The sequence below is a fragment of the Gekko japonicus genome, unplaced genomic scaffold (assembly GCF_001447785.1).
Source record: "Gekko japonicus isolate JY-2015 unplaced genomic scaffold, Gekko_japonicus_V1.1 scaffold181, whole genome shotgun sequence".
Taxonomy (NCBI): domain Eukaryota; kingdom Metazoa; phylum Chordata; class Lepidosauria; order Squamata; family Gekkonidae; genus Gekko; species Gekko japonicus.
The window spans coordinates 437,138-458,760 of record NW_015171507.1 but is presented as its reverse complement, the minus strand read 5'-3'; the positions used below and the strand labels follow the sequence as shown (position 1 = coordinate 458,760).

The following is a 21,623-nucleotide window of genomic DNA, read 5'->3' as shown; positions in this document are numbered from 1 at the left end:
TGAGTACAAAAGAAACAGGATTAAAGTTATTCCGTTGGCGCTTACATAAAATTGTTTATGGCAAAATACCTCTGTTTTAGTTGATACTTTAAAAAAAACCACACCCTTAAAAGGTCCTTATCTTTGATAAGCATAGACACGTCTCGTACGCAACCAAATCGGCTGCCATGTCGACACACAAATTAAAAACCAGAACTCAACTTTGCAAATACGTTGGTGGAATGGTGTGTACAAAAGGAGCGTGTAATTGTTGTCTTAAGAAAACCTATTCTAATTCAAGTAGTCTTGCTGTTTGAATTCAGCAAACAAGGTACTAGAAATCTAAGCTGCAATACTGGAGGGGGGAGGGGGGACACTGAAGCCTCTGCTTCATTTCAAGAAAATGATTGACAGCTAAGCAGGCATCTAAAATTACTACCAGGACTTTGACTGAAATCTTTTAACACTCTGTAAGAGAATCGCAGGTCGTGGTCCTGGAACAGATATTTTACTACATGCTAGCAAACAGACATCTCCCGAAAGAGAACCAGGGCCAGAATTTTCAAGCTCTTCAAGGAATACAGAACACAGGGCAGCTTCCCCATTTTTCAGTGTTGAAAATGTGCAGTGTCAAATGAATTCTTGTTCGGACCAGAGGGAAAGCTGAACAGGAAAAAAAAATCTTCCCAATTTCTAAGATGGTGTAACAAAAAGTCTTAGCAATCCCCTAGAAAAAACACTGAAAACGTACACGACTTGTTTCTTAACTGCTTCCGGATTTGCTTCGCTATGAACTCGCACAAAGGTGCAGTAATGTTAGTGGTACTGATAAGGGAAAGAAAGGGTTTGTTCAAGACACTAAGCCACTCCCTATAGTATTTTTAGGAGCAGAAATTGGAGGCTTAGAGTTAGATGTTTCAAAGGTAATTTGCGCATGCTCGTGGGGAGGGGGAGGAGAATAAGTTAATATTTTGTGCCCACTTACAAGAGGTCCCGTACTTGCAAAATTCAAGTGAAGGAGGTATATTCATATTACAAAGGTATTTGGCTGAATTATAAGGCAATCGAAGGGGGAGATGCGCTTTTCTACAGTGAGCTGTACAAGGATGACACCCAGGGACATGATTGTTTTTACAGACCACAGACTTAGTGCCTGCAGCACACCAACTATGTAATCTCTTTATTAAAATGTAAAGAAATGCCTTGAAAAGAGAAAGGTGTGAACTTGTATCCTTCACCTTTATAGAACTTGTTCTGAAACTCCACCCTGTAAAGAAGACAAAATAAAAAAAGACACATTAGAAATCAAGGGAATCATCCGTGCACACCCTTTCTCCGCCAAAACTACAATGCAAACAGACTAAATCTTATTTAGTACAAATAAGATTATTAGTACAAGCCATTCTGCAATAAACTTCAAATGGACGAGAGGAGAATACTGTAACTTGCTTTGGGCCCTCACTGGGAAGAAAAGAAGGGTGTCAATGAAATAAACGAACAGAATCTACACCATGCGGAAATGTTTCAAACAACCTTTTTTTAATTTGCTGCAGAAAGAGTATTTTTATTACAAAACATTAATCGTTTTTCTTTTTAAGAGATTGCATGAAAGACCCCAAACGTTTTTGTCACAAGCCACCCCCTTTTTTTTAATGATTATAAAAACACAAAGAAATACATACCAGTGAAGTCGAATCGCATGTAGAAAGGCTGAAAGACCCTCCATGACTAAAAGGATGAATATTGTTAAAACCATAAAGATGGCTGAAAGGGGGACCAGGGTGAGGATCCCGTAAGAGGCATCCACGCGAAGGCCGATCCGCAGGACCATGGCCCACAGCACTTCGGATAACTCTGGGGAGGGAAAGGGTTCAGAATACTCACTTTAGTGAATGTTAAGCAGTCCGTCTGCTTTGTCGTTAGTTTTTATGCTATGGAAGCACATGGTGTATTATCGTATTTTTTAAAAAAAATTCAAAAGCCAAAGCCATGTCATACCAATCAAAACAACCCAGCACAGCATGCAAGCTTTCGCACTCTTCAGAATTCTTCAACAGGGCAAAATGGGGGAGGGGAGCGCCTCTCAGGGAGTCTAACGGGGGATGAAGCTGGGAAAGAAAGAAATGAAGCTAAAACTGATGGAGCAGAGGTCCATCAGTGGCTATTAGTCACAAGGTATAGATAGGGACTCTGGGGCAAGTGATGCTCTGTCTTCTTGGTGCTTGGGGGGGGGGTCAACAGTGGGAGGGCTTCTAATGTCCTGGCCCCACTGGTGGACCTCCTGATGGCACTGGTATTTTTGGCCACTGTGTGACAGAGTGTTGGACTGGATGGGCCTTTGGCCTGATCCAACATTGGCGTCTCTTATGTTCTTATGAAGCAACCAGGATCACGGGTCATCATAATAAAGAACAACTTCCCATCTGTCCCCTATTTAGGGTGTACCAAAAATCAGCAAATACAGATGATTACAAAGTATCTCAAGTAATATTTTTTTCGGCTTTTATATTGTTTTTTCTATATTTCTTATAAATTATACACCGTTATATTAATTATCATATAAACATTAACATCATATATCCAAACATCTAAGTATCGTCTTTTTTATATATCACAGAAGATACTGCACAACCCCTTTATTAATACCCGTCCTCCTTAATTGTACAAATGTTTTAAGAGGGAGGACTCCTTTAAGTCCATTTTGAATGAGTGCTCATTCTTCCTCCAACTGAGGTCCAGATATCCTCCCGTTTCAGGGTCTTCCTCGGGGAGTTCAACAGATATTTCCAAGCACAAGATTGCCAAATACTAACATAAAAGGCAGCGAAAACAGAACAGGTTACAATACTAGCAGTCTCATGATGAACAGAGACTCAAGAAAGTGAACGGTCCTTACCCAAGAAATGTTATGCTAGTATTTGGCACTAATTCAAAATAGACTTAAAGGAGTCCTCCCTCTTAAAGGGGGGGCTTAAACAAAACAAATTACTTGAGATACTTTGTAATCGTCTGTAGCACGGTATTTGCTGATCTTTGGTATTTCCTACTTGCCGTGGGTCCTATTTTGGTTTTGTGAACTGCCCTATTTAGGATGGCCGCCTCTAGGCCCTGGAAATTCCTGGAGATTTGGGGGGTGGAGCCTGGGGCAGGCAGGGTTTGGGGAGGGGAGGGACCCCAGCAGGGCACAGGGCCGCCGCGTCCGCCTTCCAACACACACATTTTCTTCGGGGGGATTGAGCTTTATAGCCTGGAGGCCAGCTGGAATTCCTGGAGATTTCCAGCTACCACCCGGAGGTTGGCAACTCTGCCCCTGGTGCATATAAGACAGCACAGCAAAAGTCGGGGAAACGTCATGCCTGGGCAACAAAGCATGGCAAAGCAAAACCATCCCCACTGACTTTGCATCCCACACTTTCCACTGCTATAACTGGACACTGGGCAGTGGGTCCCGCTTAGAGATGTAAAATTTCCAGAAATTTTGAAGCTTGGGAAAAAAACGTTTTTTTCCCAGTTTTTTCCGGGGGGAAATGGAAATTTTCGGAAAAATTGAAAAAAATGCTACATTAGCATTTCTTTTGTCTTTTCTAGATTGAAAGTCATTCTGTTACTTTAGGAACATAAAATATGACTATGGACATTTTTACTTGGCATGAAATTATCACAACTAGCATATTAAAAATATAGTGTATCCAGACAGTTATTACAAACAGAATACCCGCCCACATGCAAAAACAAAACTGAAACCTTTTTCTTTTCTCGTGACAATCGCACCTCCTAAAGGAAGAAATGCATCTTGTTCTTGCATTGGAGAGTTCAGTTTGTAAACTAGGACTTGCTTGTCCTCAGTGCACGGAAATTACATCAATCTGATACCATATATATATATATTAGAAATGATTTGGAAAATATTTGAACACCTTGTCTTAAAATATTTTATCCATCATGTTAAAATAAAACGTTCCATAGTCAATTTATTTTCTTTTTTCAATTTTTCCAATTTTTCGGAAAAAAACAAAAAAAGGCTTCAGGAAAAAAATGGTTTTTTTCCGAATTTTTCCGTTTTTTTTCCAGGCCTTCACATCTCCCTAAGCGAGTCTCTGATTGGCCAATAAATTTGATAAGACTCCACTGACCAAACCTGTCAATCTCTCCTTATTTTAAAATGAGTACGCCTCACCCTCTTCCTAAAGTTTTGCATTGGGTGGCCATGGCTTTTGGTCCAGAAAAGTGCCTGTGCCTTTAATGAAAAATTGGGGAAAGAAGCTCTCTGGCTCATGGGTCCCTAAGCTTGTTGAGCCCGCAGGCCCCTTTGGAATAATAACACAGCATGGCAGGCGCAGCAACAAAGTGGCTGCAGCAGGAGTAGGAGCCAAGCCACAAAACGGCTGCCTACCTTCAGTCACACAGTGACGATCCGTGGGCAGTGGTGGCAGCTGATGCCACAGCAACATTTTTTAAAAAACTGGCACAGCCAATCTCCAGTGGCCAGTCAGAAACCTCGCTGGCAAAAGCCCCAACTGGCCCTGCCCACCTTCTGAAAATCGTTGGCAGGTTCCAGGAAAGGGAAATGATACCTGAGGGACTGCCTTTCCCCACACATACCCCAGAGAGCACTACGGTCTGGGGCACAACACCGGCTAGTGATTCCAGGCCCCCAAAGAGGCCAGGCTCACCACTACCAGGGCTAGGGCCTTTTCGGTGGCGGCTCCTACCTGGTGGAATGAGCTCCCAGAGGAGATCAGGGCCCTGCGGGACCTTGTACAGTTCCACAGGGCCTGCAAGACAGAGCTCTTCCGCCGGGCTTTTAGTTAGGAGCTGCCCACCACTACCACCAACTATTATTGTTAGTAACACCGGGGTAGTCAGTTGGCCCATATGGAGATCGAGCCACAGTAACGTACGAGACAGATACGGCTGAACTGGGACTTGTGTCCATCTACAGGATGCCATCTTCAATGTGATTGGAAGATCATTTCTATGTTGAGCACTTTAATTGTAATGATATGGTTGTTTTATCTTATTTTATCTGGTTTTATAGGTTTTATGTACTCTGGCACACAGTGCCTTTAAATGTAAGCCGCCCTGAGCCCGTTCGCGGGGAGGGCAGAGAGAAACCCAAAATAAATAAATAAATAAATAAATAAAATTTAGTTACGTAAGTTTGGATGTCCCACCCGGTTGATTGTACTGACTTATTCCGTGTAATCTACCTTGAGTCCCAGTATGAAAGGTGGACTATAGAGAACATTAATAAATATTAGTGGATAAATATAAGAACATAAGAGAAGCCAATGTTGGGTCAGGCCAATGGCCCATCTAGTCCAACACTCTGTGTCACACAGTGGCCAAAAACACCAGGTGCCATCAGGAGGTCCAGCAGTGTGGCCAGGACACTAGAAGCCCTCCCACTCTTGCCCCCCCCCCAAGAATCCAGAGCATCACTTGCCCCAGACCGAGAGTTCCCATCTATAAAAAGGTAAAGGTTCCCTTGCTCGAAAGCCAGTCGAATCCGACTCTAGGGTTGCGGTGCTCATCTCCGTTTCAAAGCCGAAGAGCCAGCGCTGCCCGTAGACGTTTCTGTGGTCATGTGGCCGGCATGACTAAACACCAAGGCGCATGGAACGCTGTTACCTTCCCACCGAAGTGGTCCCTATTTATCTACTTGCAATTTCTTGCTTTCAAACTGCTAGGTTGGCAGGAGCTGGAACTAGAGACGGGAGCTCACTCCGTCATGCAGCACACTCGGGTCTCGAACAGCTGAACTACCCGACCTTCCACAGCCTGCAGTTCAGCGTCTTAACCACTTGAGCCACCGCAGCTCCTCCCCATCTATACCCTGTGGCTAATAGCCACCGATGGACCTCTGTTCGATAAAGAATATTGAGGGACGGTATAAAATGGAAGGAATGCTCCCTTCCTCAACCACATGTGCACTGCTGTAAGTAAAGGGTGAAACCACTCATTTCCACAGCAGTCAATGCGGAAGGAGGCTGGTGCTTTCGAACAGAGTAAGTCTTAGATTACTTTGTGCATTCGACAATCGGCAGAAAATGTTTCTTAAAAGTCAGGGCTCTTTTTGTAGAAAAAGCCCAGCAGGAACTCATTAGCATATTAGGCCACACCCAACAGCAGAAACTCACTAGCATATTAGGCCACACCCCTGACAGCACAGCTCATTAGCACATTAGGCCGCGCCCCCATGTTACCAGAAGTGTGGTCATCCACTCACACCCACCTTTTGCTTCTTATTCTGTTTACCTTGTTTGTTGTCAAAACCCAGGGGCTTTTTTGTAGCAGGAACTCCTTTGCATGTTAGGCCACACACCCCTAATGTAGCCAGTCCTAATGAGTTTCTGCTGTTGGGTGTGGCCTGTTATACTAATGAGTTCCTGCTGGGCGTGGCCAACTGGGGAGCCAGCCGGAACTCCGTTCCTGTGCGTTCCTGCCCCAAAATAGCCCTGCTTAAAAGACTCCACCCACCCCCAAACAAAGCTCACGGTCTTATGGGGGGGATACTTACGAGCGTGTGCCAGACTGAGAGCCCAGAGCCTGAGATACGAAGCAGTGTTGGAGACGCAGCCTAGACAGTACTCGATGGTATGGATAGCTTGATCCATGAACACATCTATAAAGATAAACTAAAACAAGGTAATGTGTTAAGTGAGCATCGATCCGGAGGTGTTAGCCGTGTTAGTCTGTTGCTGCAAAGTAGTAAAAAGCCCAGCAGCCCCTTTTAGACTAACACACTTGATTGTAGCATAAGCTTTCGAGAAACACAGCTCTCTTCGTCAGATGAGACTTCATACCCTCCATGCCGTTTTATACAGCAACGACACAAAATCGTTTTCTACAGCAACAAAACCAAACCATCAGGGCTTAGGATCATGGACAAGAAATCGTCGGCTATTGGCCTTACCACTGAATCCATCAAGGAGCTGGGCTTGCTGAAGCAGCAATTACAATTTAGAAAAACAGATCAGGCAGATGGATTAGAAGAGTTCTGTTCTTCATGCTCAACAACTTTGTTCTTCACAGGGTTTTTTAAAAAAAATATTTCCCCCTGATTCTCTTCCCTCCTATGCTTATCATCTGACCTCACCTGGTCTATTTAGGGCTTTTACTCTTGCTAGAACCAACGCCCATTCAACAGTGGTTATGAGAGGCTGCTTTGTCCATCTTCCCTACTCTGAGAGGATTTGCTCTTGCTCCCTTGGGTAAAACAGATTCAACCACATATTTTATTGGAATGCCCTCTTATCCTCTAATCTGCCAGTTTATTCTACTGCAGCTGGTGAATTTCAATGGCTTTAATCCAAGCAGGGTGGTCCCCTTCCTAGTCTCCGATCACCTACTCTCAGATCAAAATCCCGATATAACCTTGGATGTTGCATAAAATTTTTAATCTTTTTGTCTTCTGAGAAATAGAGAGAGATTATAAATGAAATTTCAGATGGTTACACTCAGGGGTCATTTCCTGCAGGAGCGCACAGGAACGGAGCTCCAGCAGTAAAGAGCCTAGCGGGCGGGCACATGCGACAAGCCCCGCCCCCTGCTCCCAGCAGCCCTGGGCCACGAGAAGCAGCCCTCCTTCTTTCCTTCTCTCCCTTTCCCTCCTTATTCCCTTCTCTCCCTCTTTCTTTAGGTACCAGCTCTCCCTCCTCTGTGAGGGCAGATCTGCCCGTTCCCCTCCCCCCCACAGCTAGCAATCCAAAACAGTCCAGTGGAGCCTGACACACCTCTTGGTGGGCTGGATGGTGCAATTCTAGGACCCGATGCTCTTGGTATTATCACTTGCTTGCAGGGGTCATTTTCTGCAAGAGCGCACAGGAGCGGAGTTCCGGCAGTAAAGAGCCAGGGGGCGGGCACATGCAACAAGCCCCACCCCCTGCTCCCAGCAGCCCTCAGTCAGAGCAAGAAGCAGCCAGGTAGGTTGCAGAGCTCCCCCCGGCCCAAAACAGTCCAGTGGCACCTTTAAGACCAAGTTTTATTCAGGTACAAGCTCTCCCTCCTCTGCAAGGACCCCCCCACAAATAGCTAGCAATCCAAAACAGTCCAGTGGAGCCTGAGTGGTGGGTGTTGCCTTCTGACACACTTCCGGTGATGTCGGGGGTGTGGGGCATATGCAAATGAGTTATGCTAATGAGTTATGCTAATGAGCTCCTGCACCTCTTTTTCTACGAAAGGACCCCTGGTTACACTGCTCAAGGCATTGCATTATAGAGCTTTTACTGGACAAAGGAAAGGAAAACGAGAGTGAGGATACACAGGGAAAAGACTGTGCATTCAGGTCGACTGAGAATTTAAGAGCTGTCCTGCCAGATCACAGTGATGATTCATTTAGTCCAGAGTTTTGTTAGAAGTGGAGGACTTGGGCGCTGTCTCCTGCCTCAGACTTGAGAAGATGGCAGCAAAGAGTTTACATAGATAGAGAGGTCAGGACACACAGAGCATCCTTTACTTCCTGCTACCTGATCCTTTCCTTTGAAGTAGGATGCTACTCTTAGGGGCAACTCCCTCTGCTTCCGCTCTCTCACTCTCTTCTCTCTCGCACGGACACAAAAGAAGGTGCTTGATCTCCATCTCGCACCCTGGAGGCTGGACATGCATCCAGGATCCAATATCACCTAGCTAGTTAGAATAGGTCATCTATATCTATCTCTTACTTGCACTCTCAAGCATGTATCTCCTTTAATAAATGTTACTTATTAGTTTTAGAACTGACTGCTGACTCCGTGTGACTTTGTAAGTCTGTTGCCACCCCAAGCCCCAAGCTCTGCTGTGTTTAAGCCTTTGAGCCCTCTGCTATTTTTCCATGTTCCCTGGCAGTACCTAGTCCAGAGAATCCAACACGTTTAACAAGTCACACCGTAGAATTCACAGAATCATAGAATGTTAAGAGTTGGAAGGGATCTTGCAGGTCATCTAGACCAACCCCCTGCACTCTGCAGGAGCATAGCCGAAAGATAGCCCTACAACATACCCAAAAGATGGTCGTCCAGCCTCAGCTTGAAAAGGCCCAGTGAAGGAGCATCCACCCCCTCCCGAGGCAGTCTGTTCCACTGCTCAACCACTATTACAGTTTGGAAGTTTCTCCTGATATTCAGCCGTATCAACTCCCGTGTAATTTCCACCCATTAGATCTAGTCTTGCAATCCGGAACAAGAGAGAATAGATCTGCTCCATCTTCTACATGACAACCCTTCAAATATTTGAAGACTGCAATCATGTCCCCTCTAAGCCTTCTCTTTCCCAGGCTAAACATACCCAACTCTTTCAGCCTTTCCTCATAAGACTTGGATTCCAACCCTCTCACCATCCTGGTTGCCCTCTTCTGGACACGCTCGAGCTTGTCAACATCCTTCCTATAATGTGGTGCCCCAAACTGGACACAGTACTCCAGGTGAGGCCTGACCACAGCAGAATAGAGCAGAACTACCACCTCCCTTGATCTAGACACAATGCTTCTGTCAATGCATCCTTAGCTTCTGTTAATGCATCCTGAGATTGCCTTAGCTTTCTTCCCAGTCATATCGCACTGCAGGAGTAGACGCACTCCATGTAGATGCAGAGCCATTTACGAGCACTCATTGGGTACAATTTTTCAACCCACCATGAATCCATCCAACGATTGCACCATCCAGCTCACCAAGAGTTGCAGACTAACATGCCACCCTCTGAAACAACCTTTACAATACGACTCCTTTGACGTCCATTCAAACTACAGGCAGCTGCAGCAAAAACAAATGCTACCCTTCCCTGCCCTTACCTCCTCCTTCTCCTCCTTTTTGTGCCTGTTGTCCAAAGAGCTGGCTCCCTCTTCAATATCGTGAGTCCTCAACAGAGACAGCTCTTCTTCGCTTTCTTTTCGAACTAACTGGTAACCGTTCTGGAGGGCAGAAGGTTAAGAAATGACCCTTAAGTGTCTGGTAAGTGGCAGTCAAGTCGTTGCTCTGTTTATCTTGGCTTGCACTGCAAAACTTAGCCTCTCACGAGGGCTGTGTGAAGGTAGATCGCAGTGGGCACTAAGACGCAATCAACCCAGCGTGGAAATGCTCCCGAGTACGATGCACTCGTGATACAAGAATGTACGGTGGTTAGTGCCCGGTTAGGGCTAATAAACCTAAGCTCAAATCCCTGCTCAAGTCACAGAGCTCACCGGGTGACGTTCAGCCGGGTACTCGAAGACAGGGCATGCTGTGAGATAAAACAGAAAGAATCACATGTGCTGCCCTCACAGGAAGGATAAGGGGAAAATGTAGCACATGGTCTTCCCCCTAAGGAATATAGGTAAAGGTAAAGCTTTCCCTTGCTCGAAAGCCAGTTGAATCCGACTCTAGGGATGCGGTGATCATTTCCGTTTCTAAGCTGAAGAACCAGCGCTGTCCAAAGACGTTTCCGTGGTCATGCGGCTGGCATGACTAGACGCCAAGGCGCACGGAACGCTGTTACCTTCCCACCGAAGCGGTACCTATTTATCTACTTGCAATTTCTTGCTTTCAAACTGCTAGGTTGGCAGGGGCCAGAGACGGGAGCTCACTCCGTCATGCGGCACTCGGGTCTCGAACTGCTGAACTACCAACTTTCCAGTCTGCAGTTCCGCATCTTAACCACTTGAGCCACTGCAGCCCAATCAAAAACTTATATATGATATACAAAGCACAATTTGTTCAAACTCTCCAGCTCTTATACCTGTGTGCTAACGTTGGCGTCTCTCAAACATCAGATGGGCAGGAGATGCTTTAGCTTGTGAATTAAAAATTGCTCCTCTCATACCTCTAAAGGTTTGGTCTTAAAATATGCAGGAGTAGGGCCCCTCCCCCAGAGGAGGCAATGATGCCCTTTCTGCATGAGTCTCCAACAGTGTTCCCTCTAAGCTGAGTTAGTGTGAGCTAGCTCAAAGTTTTTTAGCCTTTGGCTCACACTTTTTTTGTCTTAGCTTAGGAAGGATGGCTCCAGAGCAAACTAATTTATGCCGTAGCCAGATCGCTCGCTCACAACTTTAATGACCATAGCTCAGAAAGTAGAATTTTTGCTCACAGGACTCACAGCTTAGAGGGAGCATTGGTCTCCAAGCATCTTTAAAATAACAACTTTATGACAAGACGTATCTATAAATTTTAAAAACCTGAGCATATGAGTTTGTGATCAAGTATTCATGAACTTCCTTTGCTCTCAAGAGTAGGTCCAATGCAGTTTAGAAAGAAATATACTGGAATACATAATGATTGCCTTGAGGGACGGCCAATCAGCAAGCTGCACAGCCAGATGGCGAAGTGGGAGGGCTGTGGTGCCTTGACCGTCACAAACGCCAGCCAAATGCCACCCTGCAGAGCATGTGGCTCCTGGCCACAGGAAGGACCAACTGTTCCTAGGCTCAATTCATTTTGGAAGGCTGTATATCCGTCCAAATCAGTTTGCCTATGTGGTGAGTACAGCCCTCTTGGGACAAACTGTGTCTACGGACGCTTTGCGCCTGCCTCAACGATCGCTGAAAAAACGTATTACTATGCAGTAATACCTGATTTCCGGCTTACAGAACCATCCTGCAAGGCTACTGAGGCTTCAAGCTGTGGTGTCTTTCCTTTTAAAGGTGATCTGTTTCTGCCTGTTGACTGGTGACTGCAGAATTTGGCCAAGGAACGTAAGCGCTGGTTTTTAAAGGAGATTTCCAGCCAACCCGGGACCCAACTGCTACTGCTCGTTTCGTTCCGATACGTACTCTGTATGGCCCAAATCCTTTGCGTCCGTGGTTCAACCAGTATAAATAAAGCGGTTTTCCAAAAAGCAGCACAGGAACGGAAAGCATGGCAATGGCGAGTAGAAGTCTCTGTACAATCAGCTGTTCCAGAAAGGCAGGAAGGGGGAAATGAAAGAAAAACTTTTACCATTCGTTTCCTGCAAACGATACAATCCCCCCCTTCCCCCCCCCAAAAAAAGGACATGTTCATTAGGGAGGTGTCCCCTCTGCTTTTCCTCCCTAGACCCAATGGGTGGAATTAAAATATATCGGCACACAGTCATCTCAAGATACACAGTTTTTTTAGACATGTGTGGATTCTTAGCAGAACAGGGACCCTGCATAACTGGCTAACGTATTAGCCTGATTATCCTGACTTTGCTGTTTCAATACATGGAATAATGAAAAAAAGAAAAAGAACTGTGACAATTTAGCGCTTGGTAATATATTCATAAATCATAATATACAATAACAGAAAATAAGTAATATATATAGTGAACGTAGACGGTGGTCTCCGGAATGGTGTGCCGTTTCGACAATGATCTTCTTCTGAACGAGGGTGTGTACAAAAACTGTCTTTCAACTATTCATTTCTCTTGGTGATGTATTGGAAATACACTGCTGATTCACTTCATCATGATGAGGCTATGCTTACAGCTATGTTCTTCAATGGGCTATAATTGCTGAATGAAGACAGTTTTTGTACACACCCTCGTTCAGAAGAAGATCATTGTCGAAACGGCACACCATTCCGGAGACCACCGTCTACATTCACGATATATATTACTTATTTTCTGTTATTGTATATTATGATTTATGAATATATTACCAAGCGCTAAATTGTCACAGTTCTTTTTCCTTTTTTCATTGGTCTTATTACTGTGCCCATTCTTGTAACTATTCTCTTAATACATGGAATAAACATGAAGCTGACTGGAGCACTACTGGATTTACTGTATTTTGAAAAGCAAGAAAGAGGACGTCTTTCCCGGCTGACTACTTTAAACAAGCGACCCCTACGACAAATCTCATTTTAAGCACCCCTACTATTTAAGCTGTGAGAATCGCTACTAACTAGCAGGGCTGCCAGCCTTGCAGTCTTTGAGAATGGCAGGAGCACTCCGTCCATGAACCTTAGCTGCACAATGTGTCTTTTGTAGGACCAGCAATAAGCATCAACAGAACACAATTGAAAGCTTCCCCTCCCCCCCTTTGGAAGACTTCGTGCAAGTAGAAGCAGGCTGGCAATTCCGGAAACTCCCGCTGGGGCTTGACTTTTTAAAATATTGATGCGAAACTGACTCGTAGTTGTTAAACTGAATGAATTAAATACATGTACCTGATAAGGATGTAATAATAGCACACTGTGCAATTTATAGTATGATAATTACAAATAGAACACATTAATTTATAAAAGTTTCTTGCAGTATACGTTTATTTGTTACTAGACTCTCCTAACATTGCAGCTCGGGTTGCTACAGCCTCCAGGTGGGGCCTGGGGATCTCCCGCTTTTACAACTGATCTCCGGCTGACAGAGATCAGCTCCCCTGGAGAAAATGGCTGCTTTGGAGGGTGGACTCTGTGGCATTGGGCCATGCTGAGGCCCCTCCCCTCCCCAAACCCCGCCCTCTCCCGGATCCACCCCCAAAAGTCTCCAGGTGTTTTCCAACCAAGACTTGGCAACCCTACTAACTAGGAATATTTCTAAACTTCCAACCCAAAAAGAGGACATTTCCATCAGTTTTTTAAAAAGAACCCAGAAGAGGAGAGATACCAAAAAAGAGGACATCTGGTAACCCCAAGCAGTGCTGTATGAATGAGTGCTTCGTCCCCACTTCATTTCTCACTCTCTGCCGCCACAAATATCAGCCTTGTGCAAGAAGTTCCTTCCTACTGTCCCACCAAGCGCCCACGCCTGCCTTGGCCTTAGCTTCCCACCTATGGAACGCCGGCCTTTTCTGGATCCAGGCATGCTGTTCCATCCTCGGAAGACCAAGCAGCTGGGATGAGTCTCTAATCCCACTACTTCCAAAGACCATCTTCTACTTCTCCTGGCACCAGATTAAGGCGCTCATTCACCTCTTCCCAGAATTCAACAGTCATTTGGAACAGCGAGTCTGAAGCAAGTGCCAACCTCCCAGGGAGAGACTGTCTCGTCGAGGGCCAGCTCCTCGGACTGCAGAGGAGTGATGGCTTCATCACGGGAAGAGTCACTGCCATCTGCTCTACTTTACGTGCTAGTTTGCTAATAGTTTGGTGTGGTGGTTAAGTGCGTGGACTCTAATCTGGGAGAACCGGGTTTGATCCCCCACTCCTCCACTTGCGGCTGCTGGTGTGACCTTGGGTCAGTCAGAAGTTCTGATAAGAGCTGTTCTTGAAAGAGCAGTTTCTGTCAGAGCTCTCTCAGCCCCGCCCACCTCACAGGGTGTCTGTCGTGGGGAGGGGGAGGGAAAGGAGTTTGTAAGCCGCTCTGGGACTCCACATGAAGGGCGGGGTATAAATCCAAACTCCTCCTCCTCCTCCTCTTCTCAAATGTCTAGCCAGATGTTGTGAAAGAACAGATGCAACCAGAGGTCACCTTCAGCTGGATGGCCCAGGCTAGCCCGATCTCGTCAGATCTTGGAAGCTAAGCGGGGTCGGCCCTGGCTAGGACTTGGATGGGAGACTGCCGAGGAGGTCCGGGGGTCGCTATGCAGAGGCAGGCAAAGTTCACCTCTGTTCACGTCTTGTCTGGGAAATACTACAGGGTCGCCATAAGTGAGCTGCAAACTGACGGCATTTTCCACCACCAACAACCAGAGCTTTGGGGTACGATCCAGCCAAAATTAGACCCTTTTAAGAGGAGAGACCTCAGCACTCGTTTAATTCTCCCGCTGAAATGAAGCCAAAGCGCTGCACTTTCCACTTTGGGAAATCCTGAACGATAAGGTGAACGATAAGGACCGAGATGGGCAAAAGGAAGGAACTCTGTCCGAGAACGTCGTCTTTCAGACCGTAACGGTTACCAACCTGTCCTTGGAAAAAAAGGTGCTTTTCTTCGTGGGCGGGAAACAAGAACATGTTAATGAAGTGGATCAGAATGCTTGGAGCGGGCTCCGGGTCGCTGGCGGTACAAGCCAGCCATTTGAAGACGATCAGAAATCCAAGGTACCCAAAGATGGACAGCAGGAACAGCAGTTGAGGGATGAAAACCAAATAGATATTGTACTTCTGCTTGAAGTACCTGATTGGGGGGGAAAGAAAGGAAAAGTTTGAAGGCTTTTTTGCTTTAGCCAAAGCAGAAATCCATTCCACGCATTTACTAATTTAAGGTACCGGCTATCACATACAAAGCCCTTCACGGCCTTGGCCCCCTCCTAATGGCGGGACGGCCTCTCTCTCTCTCTGATCTACCACAACAACTTGGCTCATGCCAGCAGAGACATCTGGAGGCACCAGCCTTCAAATTGACAAAACCAGCAGCTGCCCATCCACGTGGTTTCTCCGTTGTGGCTCCAGCCCTGTGGGATGGCTGGGAAAGCTCCCAGCCTCCTGGCTTTCCACAACCTGTGCAAAGCTGAGGTATTCAAAAAGGCTTTTTTTGCACGGGTTAATTCGGGTTCGATGGTACAAAATGGATTGCTACTTGGATAAATGATGGTACTGGTCTCTACTGCTGTGTCTAGGCTACTGTAAGTAGGAACCTATTCATGTAATTTCTGTACCGCTTAATGTGGTGAAGAACTTATGCTAGGCTTCAGTTCTTTTTGCTGGTTCCAGCCTTCTAACATCCTAATGCAGGGGTGTCAAACATGCGGCCCGGGGGCCAGATCAGGCCCCCGGAGGGCTTCTATCAGGCCCGCAGTGGAACTGGCTGTCTTCTGCTTCTTCTTCCAGTTTGGCTGCTGCTGCATCATCGTAGGTTTGTAGCTCACAGATACACACCTGAACATCATACTCAAGATTGCAACAGCACAGACATTTTGATGCAATAATTCAGAGCCAGAGGTGTCAGATCTCTGACACTGTTAAATAAACAAAATATTGCAAGAGTGCTACTGTTTGAAGCATGTTCTTATTTTAAGTAAAAAAAAAACCTTTGTGTTTGTGTCCTTTATAAAGTTTATATCTCCGCTATCTGGCATTACATTTTATGACACACGTGGCCTGGACCAACAAGGTCTCATTTATGTCAGACCCGGCCCTCGTAACAAATGAGTTTGGCGCCCCTGTCCTAAGGCATTGGCTATTGAATGTCCCATTCTGTTGACTGTCCTGACTCACTATGTGTGATCCACCCTGAGTCTCTGTAAAAAAGGTCGACTATAAATAACAATTTTTATTTAAAAAAATGCCACTTCCACACCATTCCAATGGGAGCAAGGCCAACCTATTAACCATAGGAGCAGCTGTCCATCACAAACATTCCTCCCAAAAGTGCTGCTAATTCCGTGCCTAGAAGAATCCCCAGCACAAAGTTCCCAGCACAAAGCCTATAGAAGGAAATCGGGAGGTGGAGAAAGCCCAGATCTAGGCCAGGCTTTGATTGGGTGTTAAGGTAGGCCAAGACTAACCAGAAAAAAGAAAGCTGGTTTAAAAATTGTATCACAAGCCCTGATTCCTTTAGCCACCAAGACAAATAACTTCTGTGGAAACCAAGGAAACCTGCAGCTCATAATTCCAAAGCAGCAGACAAACTCTTGGTGCTTGGGGGGGCAACAGTGGGAGGGTGTTTGGAGCCCGGCCTCGATAGTGGGCCTCCTGATGGCCCCTGGGTTTTGCCCACAGGGTAACACAGAGTGTTGGACTGGATGGGCCACTGGCCTGATCCAACATGACTCCTCTTACGTTGATCGAGGTTTATAAGATTATGCATGGGATAGAGCAGGTTGAGAAAGAAGTACTTTTCTCCCTTTTGCACAATATAAGAACCCATGAAATTGCTGAGCTGTCGGGTTAGAACAGATAAAAGAAAGTACTTCTTCACCCAAAGAGTGACCAACACATGGAATTCACTGCCACAGGAGGTGGTGGCAGCTACAAGCATGGACAGCTTCAAGAGGGAACTGGATAAACATATGGAGCAGAAGTCCATCAGTGGCTATTAGCCACAAAGTATAGATAGGAACTCACATGCTGGGGCAGTTGTGTGAGTGCTTTTTGTGGCTGGGGGGGGGGGCAACGGTGAGAGGGCTTCTAGAGTTCTGGCCCCGCTGGTGGACCTCCTGACGGCACCTGGGTTTTGGCCACTGTGTGACACAGCGTGTTGGACTGGATGGGCTATTGGCCTGATCCAACATGGCTTCTCTTATGTTCTTATGTCTGGGGCAGTGATGCTGTTTATTCTTGGTGCTTGGGGGGCAACAGTGGGAGGGCTTCTGGAGTTCTGTCCCTGCTGGTGGGCCTCCTGATGGCCCCTGGTATTTTTGGCCACTGTGCGACACAGAGTGTTGGACTGGATGGGCCTTTGGCCTGATCCAGCATGGCTTCTCTTATGTTATGTCTGGGACAGTGATGCTCTGTCTTCTTGGTGCTGGGGGGGGGGCAACAGTGGGAGGGCTTCTGGAGTTCTGGCCCCGCTGGTGGACCTCCTGATGGGACCTGGGTTTTGACCACTGTGTGACACAGAGTGTTGGACGGGATGGGCCACTGGGCTGATTTCGCAGATCTTGGATGCTAAGCAAGGCCAGCCCTGATCAGTATTTGGAAGGGAGACCAGCAAGGAAGCGAAGGGTCGTGAGGTGGGGGCAGACGGTGGCAAACCACCTCTCAATGTTTCTTGCCTCGAAAACATGACCAGGAGGTGCCATAAATCAGCTGCAGTTTGATGGCAAAAAAACGACTCCTGTTAATTTTTTTGCCACAACAGACTAACAAGTATTTTATTCTTGTATAAGCTTTTGTGCACTAGAGCCCGCTGTGTAGGTTTGTCTTCTTAGTACCGTCTCATAAATTTCTAGCAAGAAGCAACTACGTGTGTCTGACAACAGGCCCCTAGTTCACAGAAGATCAGGATTAGAAAGACCAGGCTCAGTGATCAAATAGATCCCAGTTTCTCTTACCGGGGTGGGGGAGCGGGAAGCCAAGAACCTGCTCAACAAACCTTTAAGCACTCTCCTCAAGTGAAATTTGCAGCCTTCGCTACGTTTCTCCTACAGCAATTGCAAGACATTCCCACCTCAAACAAAGAGAGAAGGCATACAAATCATTGCTGCAACCGTATGGGCCCCGCTTCCATACTTACAAGTGGTTAAATCCCCCCAAGACCACTCCAAAAGTCATATGGATCACTCCAAGAATGATAGACATTTTCATTTTGAAGGAATTTAGGAAACTGAGCCGATTGCTTGCCAGACTCCAGATCTGGAAGGGGAAAAACACATACAGACATTCACAGTGATCTCTTTGTCTTGGACAACGATCCTGAAGGCGGTCTTGCTCAAATTTTAACTGTAGGCAAGAATTTGAAGACGGCAGCGGCTCCTTCACTCTGTGGCAAGCAAGGAACTCTGTGCAGCTTTCCCACAAACACTCTGCAGCAGAGATACTCAAACCTAGTTGAGCCTGCAGAATTTTTTTTTTAATTCAGTTTATGAATTTCTGTAATGAACAATAATACAGATTATTGACCTTATTTTCCATCAATCTATTATATTATTCACCCCCAAAATTATTAATTAATAGAAAGTGTTCTCAAACTAATCCACTAACTCCTGTTATACCTAATTACAAACCAAGAACTACTTCCTATTCTTCTGTATTGACAATTTATGCCAATTAAGGCTAACTTGAACTACTTCCTATTCTGAGTCTTAATCGTATAACACCCATTAAAATAGAATTCCATCCAGTTTCCTGAGTTCTTCTTCCATATTCACATTAATTACAATTCATATAGCAACATAATAAATTACACTGAACATTCTTCCGTTTACTGTTCCATATGACCAGTGTTCCCTCTAAGCTGAATTAGTGTGAGCTAGCTCACCGTTTTTTAGCCTCCGGCTCACACATTTTGGTTTCAGCTCAGGAAAGGATGGCTCCAGAGCAAACTGATTTATGCACTAGCCGAATCGCTCGCTCGCTCGCTCACAACTTTAACGCCAGCCCAGCAGCTCACAAAGTAGAGTGTTTGCTCACAAGACTCCGCAGCTTAGAGGGAGCACTGCATACGACCAGTCTAATTTCTTCGTCAGCTTCACCTAAATAAGAAAACCAAATGGGGCTGCCTCTCATTCCTAGAGCCGAGAAACTCGGCGGGGAGGAACTCAGCCTTCCCTCCTGCTGTGAGAGGATTTACCGGCATGATCAATTTTGAGAAAGGGTCTGCCATGATGGGACAGGGGTTATTCACAAAACCTTTGGAGGATCCATCCTGCTATCGTGAGGCAGTGGTGCAGTGGTTAAGAGTGCTGGACTAGTATCTGGGAGACACGGGTTTGAACCCCCACTCACGCCATAGAAGCTCGCTGGGTGACCTTGTGCCAGTCATACTCTTTCAGCCTAACCTACCTCACAGGGCTGTTGTGGGGAAAAAAACGGAGAAGAGGAAAACAGGTTAAGGGAACTGCTTTGGGTCCCCATTGAGGAGAAAGGAAGGGCACGAATGAAGTAAACAAATATTTCTGAACAGGTTAATCAATTAATTATCGAATGGCATTGTGTACGGTATAGGCAGGAGATCCAAGACTGTCAGGCAGCCTTAAGTTCTAACTCTCTTAGCATTATGCACCACTAGGTGGTGAGCTAGATTTTTTCAGGGAGAGGCTGAGAGAGCTGTGACTGACCCAAGGTCACCCAGCTGGCTTCATGTGGAGGAGTGCGAAATCGAACCCGGCTCTCCAGATTAGAGTCTGCTGCCCTTAACCCCTACATCCACACTGGCTCTCTTCTGAGCTGGAATTCCCTGCAAACACAAAGGTGATGCCTCCTGGGGTCTTCTGTTCCAGTGAAGTGGAAGAAAGCCAAGACAAGCTCCTTGCTTTGGGGGGGAAAGGTTCTTTGGGGAAGAAGCAAGCAGGCGCTGCCAGAACACACGTCAGCGGGCACCATGATGGGGGATCACTGCTCTAGAGCCTCTCCTATGGAGCAGAAGCATTTGGCACCCTCAGCTGTACCCCTGAAATCACAGAAAGGCAAATCTGGCTGCACTGGAGGCAGCAAGGAGAGAGTCTAAAGTGAAGCCTCCCTGGGGGGGAACTGTAAATCCACAAGGGGGGACACAGCAACTTTAAAGTAAGCGCTTTACCTTTTTCTCTCACCGCTGGTGGGAAGGACACAAGGTGCAGAGAAAAAAGAGATCTCAGGGACAGCTGTCGCCAAAATCAGCTATCTCTAAGGGCAAGGAAATCCAGAACTTAAAGCCCAATAGACATACACTCAACAAGCTGACCGATGTCTGGTAGCCCTGTCATAAGTCTGAAATGTGGAGGGGGTGCTCTCCCGTTTTCTGTCTCAGCTCTCCCTGGCTCACCAACTGTTTGCTATCTTATGCTTGACCTTGTAGATGCTCCAGCTGCAGTTTTACTCGGCTGGGAAGGTTAACGGCTTTTTGCTTTGCCTGATTGCTTTGCCCGCCCGCGCGAGATGTATCCATTGGCTCATGCTTACCGGTGGGATGTTTGATTCTACTATAAGTCAGAGGCCCTTGTATAGGCGGCCATTCCTGACACAAGCTGTAGACGTGTCTCTAGTACTGGATTTACCAATAAACAGTTCTCTTCTCATGAAGCCCTGTGTTGTGTAACCTGACTAAGGACCCTGACAACCAATTGCCATGTGCACAGCTCTACGGTCTACAATTAAGTGTCACAGAATGGCCAGGTCTATTTTCAGGCCCCGTGTTCTTTCCGATATGTTCTGAACTTTCCTTTTTGTGATACAGTTTTAAAAACTTAAGGGACGGTTATTTGGAACAATCACAAAGGAGTAAATCAAAGCTCCCACGACAGGAAAAAAGTTCCAGGAACACAGCTTACCCACCTTCCCCCAAATTCATTGCGTGAAAATATGGCCTACAGAAGAGGGCTGCAGCAAGAAGGGTGAACTGAGTAAGGATGTCTCCCCCCCCCCATGGTATACTGTTTTGAAGGGTCTTCTCAGTCCTCCGCTGCAGCATTTTGCAGGCACAGGAGGCTGCTGGGGGGCAGGAAGGAAAGAACCCACTTCCGCAAGCTCATTTGGTTCATTGGGACCTCAAAGACGACCCCCCCCCACACTCTCCTTTACGGGCTTGTTGTCATCAAAGACGGAGCTGTCCGGACAGAACACTCACCGGGTCTATCCCAAAAGGATATGCTCCTCTGAACACTCCGGCCACGGCTGAATTCAGCATCAAATGCTGATTCTTCAAATCCTCAGGTCTACAAAACAAGCAAAAGCCACAAACAGGACTTGAGAGAGGTTGGCAGCACTTTGGGCACAAAACTTTTTGTCTCGTTTTATGTTCCTCAAGTAGTTGTTTTCCCACTAAAGCATTCAATGCGACTTAGATGACCATGTAAAACTGAAATTAAAAAATAAAATAGAATAAATAGAAAGAACACAGAAGAGTCTGACAAATATCTGTCCAGCCACCGACAGCTTTCGAGAAGAGGCTGGACGGATATCGGTCAGAGATGCTTTAGGCTGGTCTTGCCTTGGGCAGGGGGTTGGGACTAGAGGGTCTGTATGGCCCCTCCCAACCCTGTGATTCAATATCGGAATCGATATGCAATAGCACGGTAAAGAGGTGAAGTTTAAAGGGGGGGGATCATCTGGATTCAGGGAGAAGACTCTCGAGAACAGGGGTGTCTTCGCCTCTCAGTGGAAACTAAATAAGAAGCTAAATAGCTTGGCAGATCCCACTCGCAGGGGAGTGACACAGGGCGAGCACAACAGAGAAGGGCCCGGCTCTGTGGTCTCAGACCTCGCCTCGGTACATCTATT

General features: G+C 46.3%; 1 protein-coding gene across 1 annotated transcript in view; it reads right to left on the bottom strand.

The window, feature by feature from the left end:
* Positions 1-618: 618 nt before the first annotated feature.
* ATP6V0A2 (ATPase, H+ transporting, lysosomal V0 subunit a2) overlaps positions 619-21,623 on the bottom strand; it is a 57,262-nt gene continuing 36,257 nt past the window's right edge. The window contains exons 13-20 of the mRNA XM_015419300.1: positions 20,971-21,058; positions 17,941-18,059; positions 14,727-14,940; positions 11,699-11,818; positions 9,746-9,865; positions 6,500-6,617; positions 1,662-1,833; positions 619-1,246 (exon numbers count right to left, since the gene is read on the bottom strand). Coding sequence (XP_015274786.1) covers positions 1,147-1,246; positions 1,662-1,833; positions 6,500-6,617; positions 9,746-9,865; positions 11,699-11,818; positions 14,727-14,940; positions 17,941-18,059; positions 20,971-21,058 — 1,051 coding nt within the window. The 3' untranslated portion in view covers positions 619-1,146. The remainder of the gene's footprint in view (positions 1,247-1,661; positions 1,834-6,499; positions 6,618-9,745; positions 9,866-11,698; positions 11,819-14,726; positions 14,941-17,940; positions 18,060-20,970; positions 21,059-21,623) is intronic.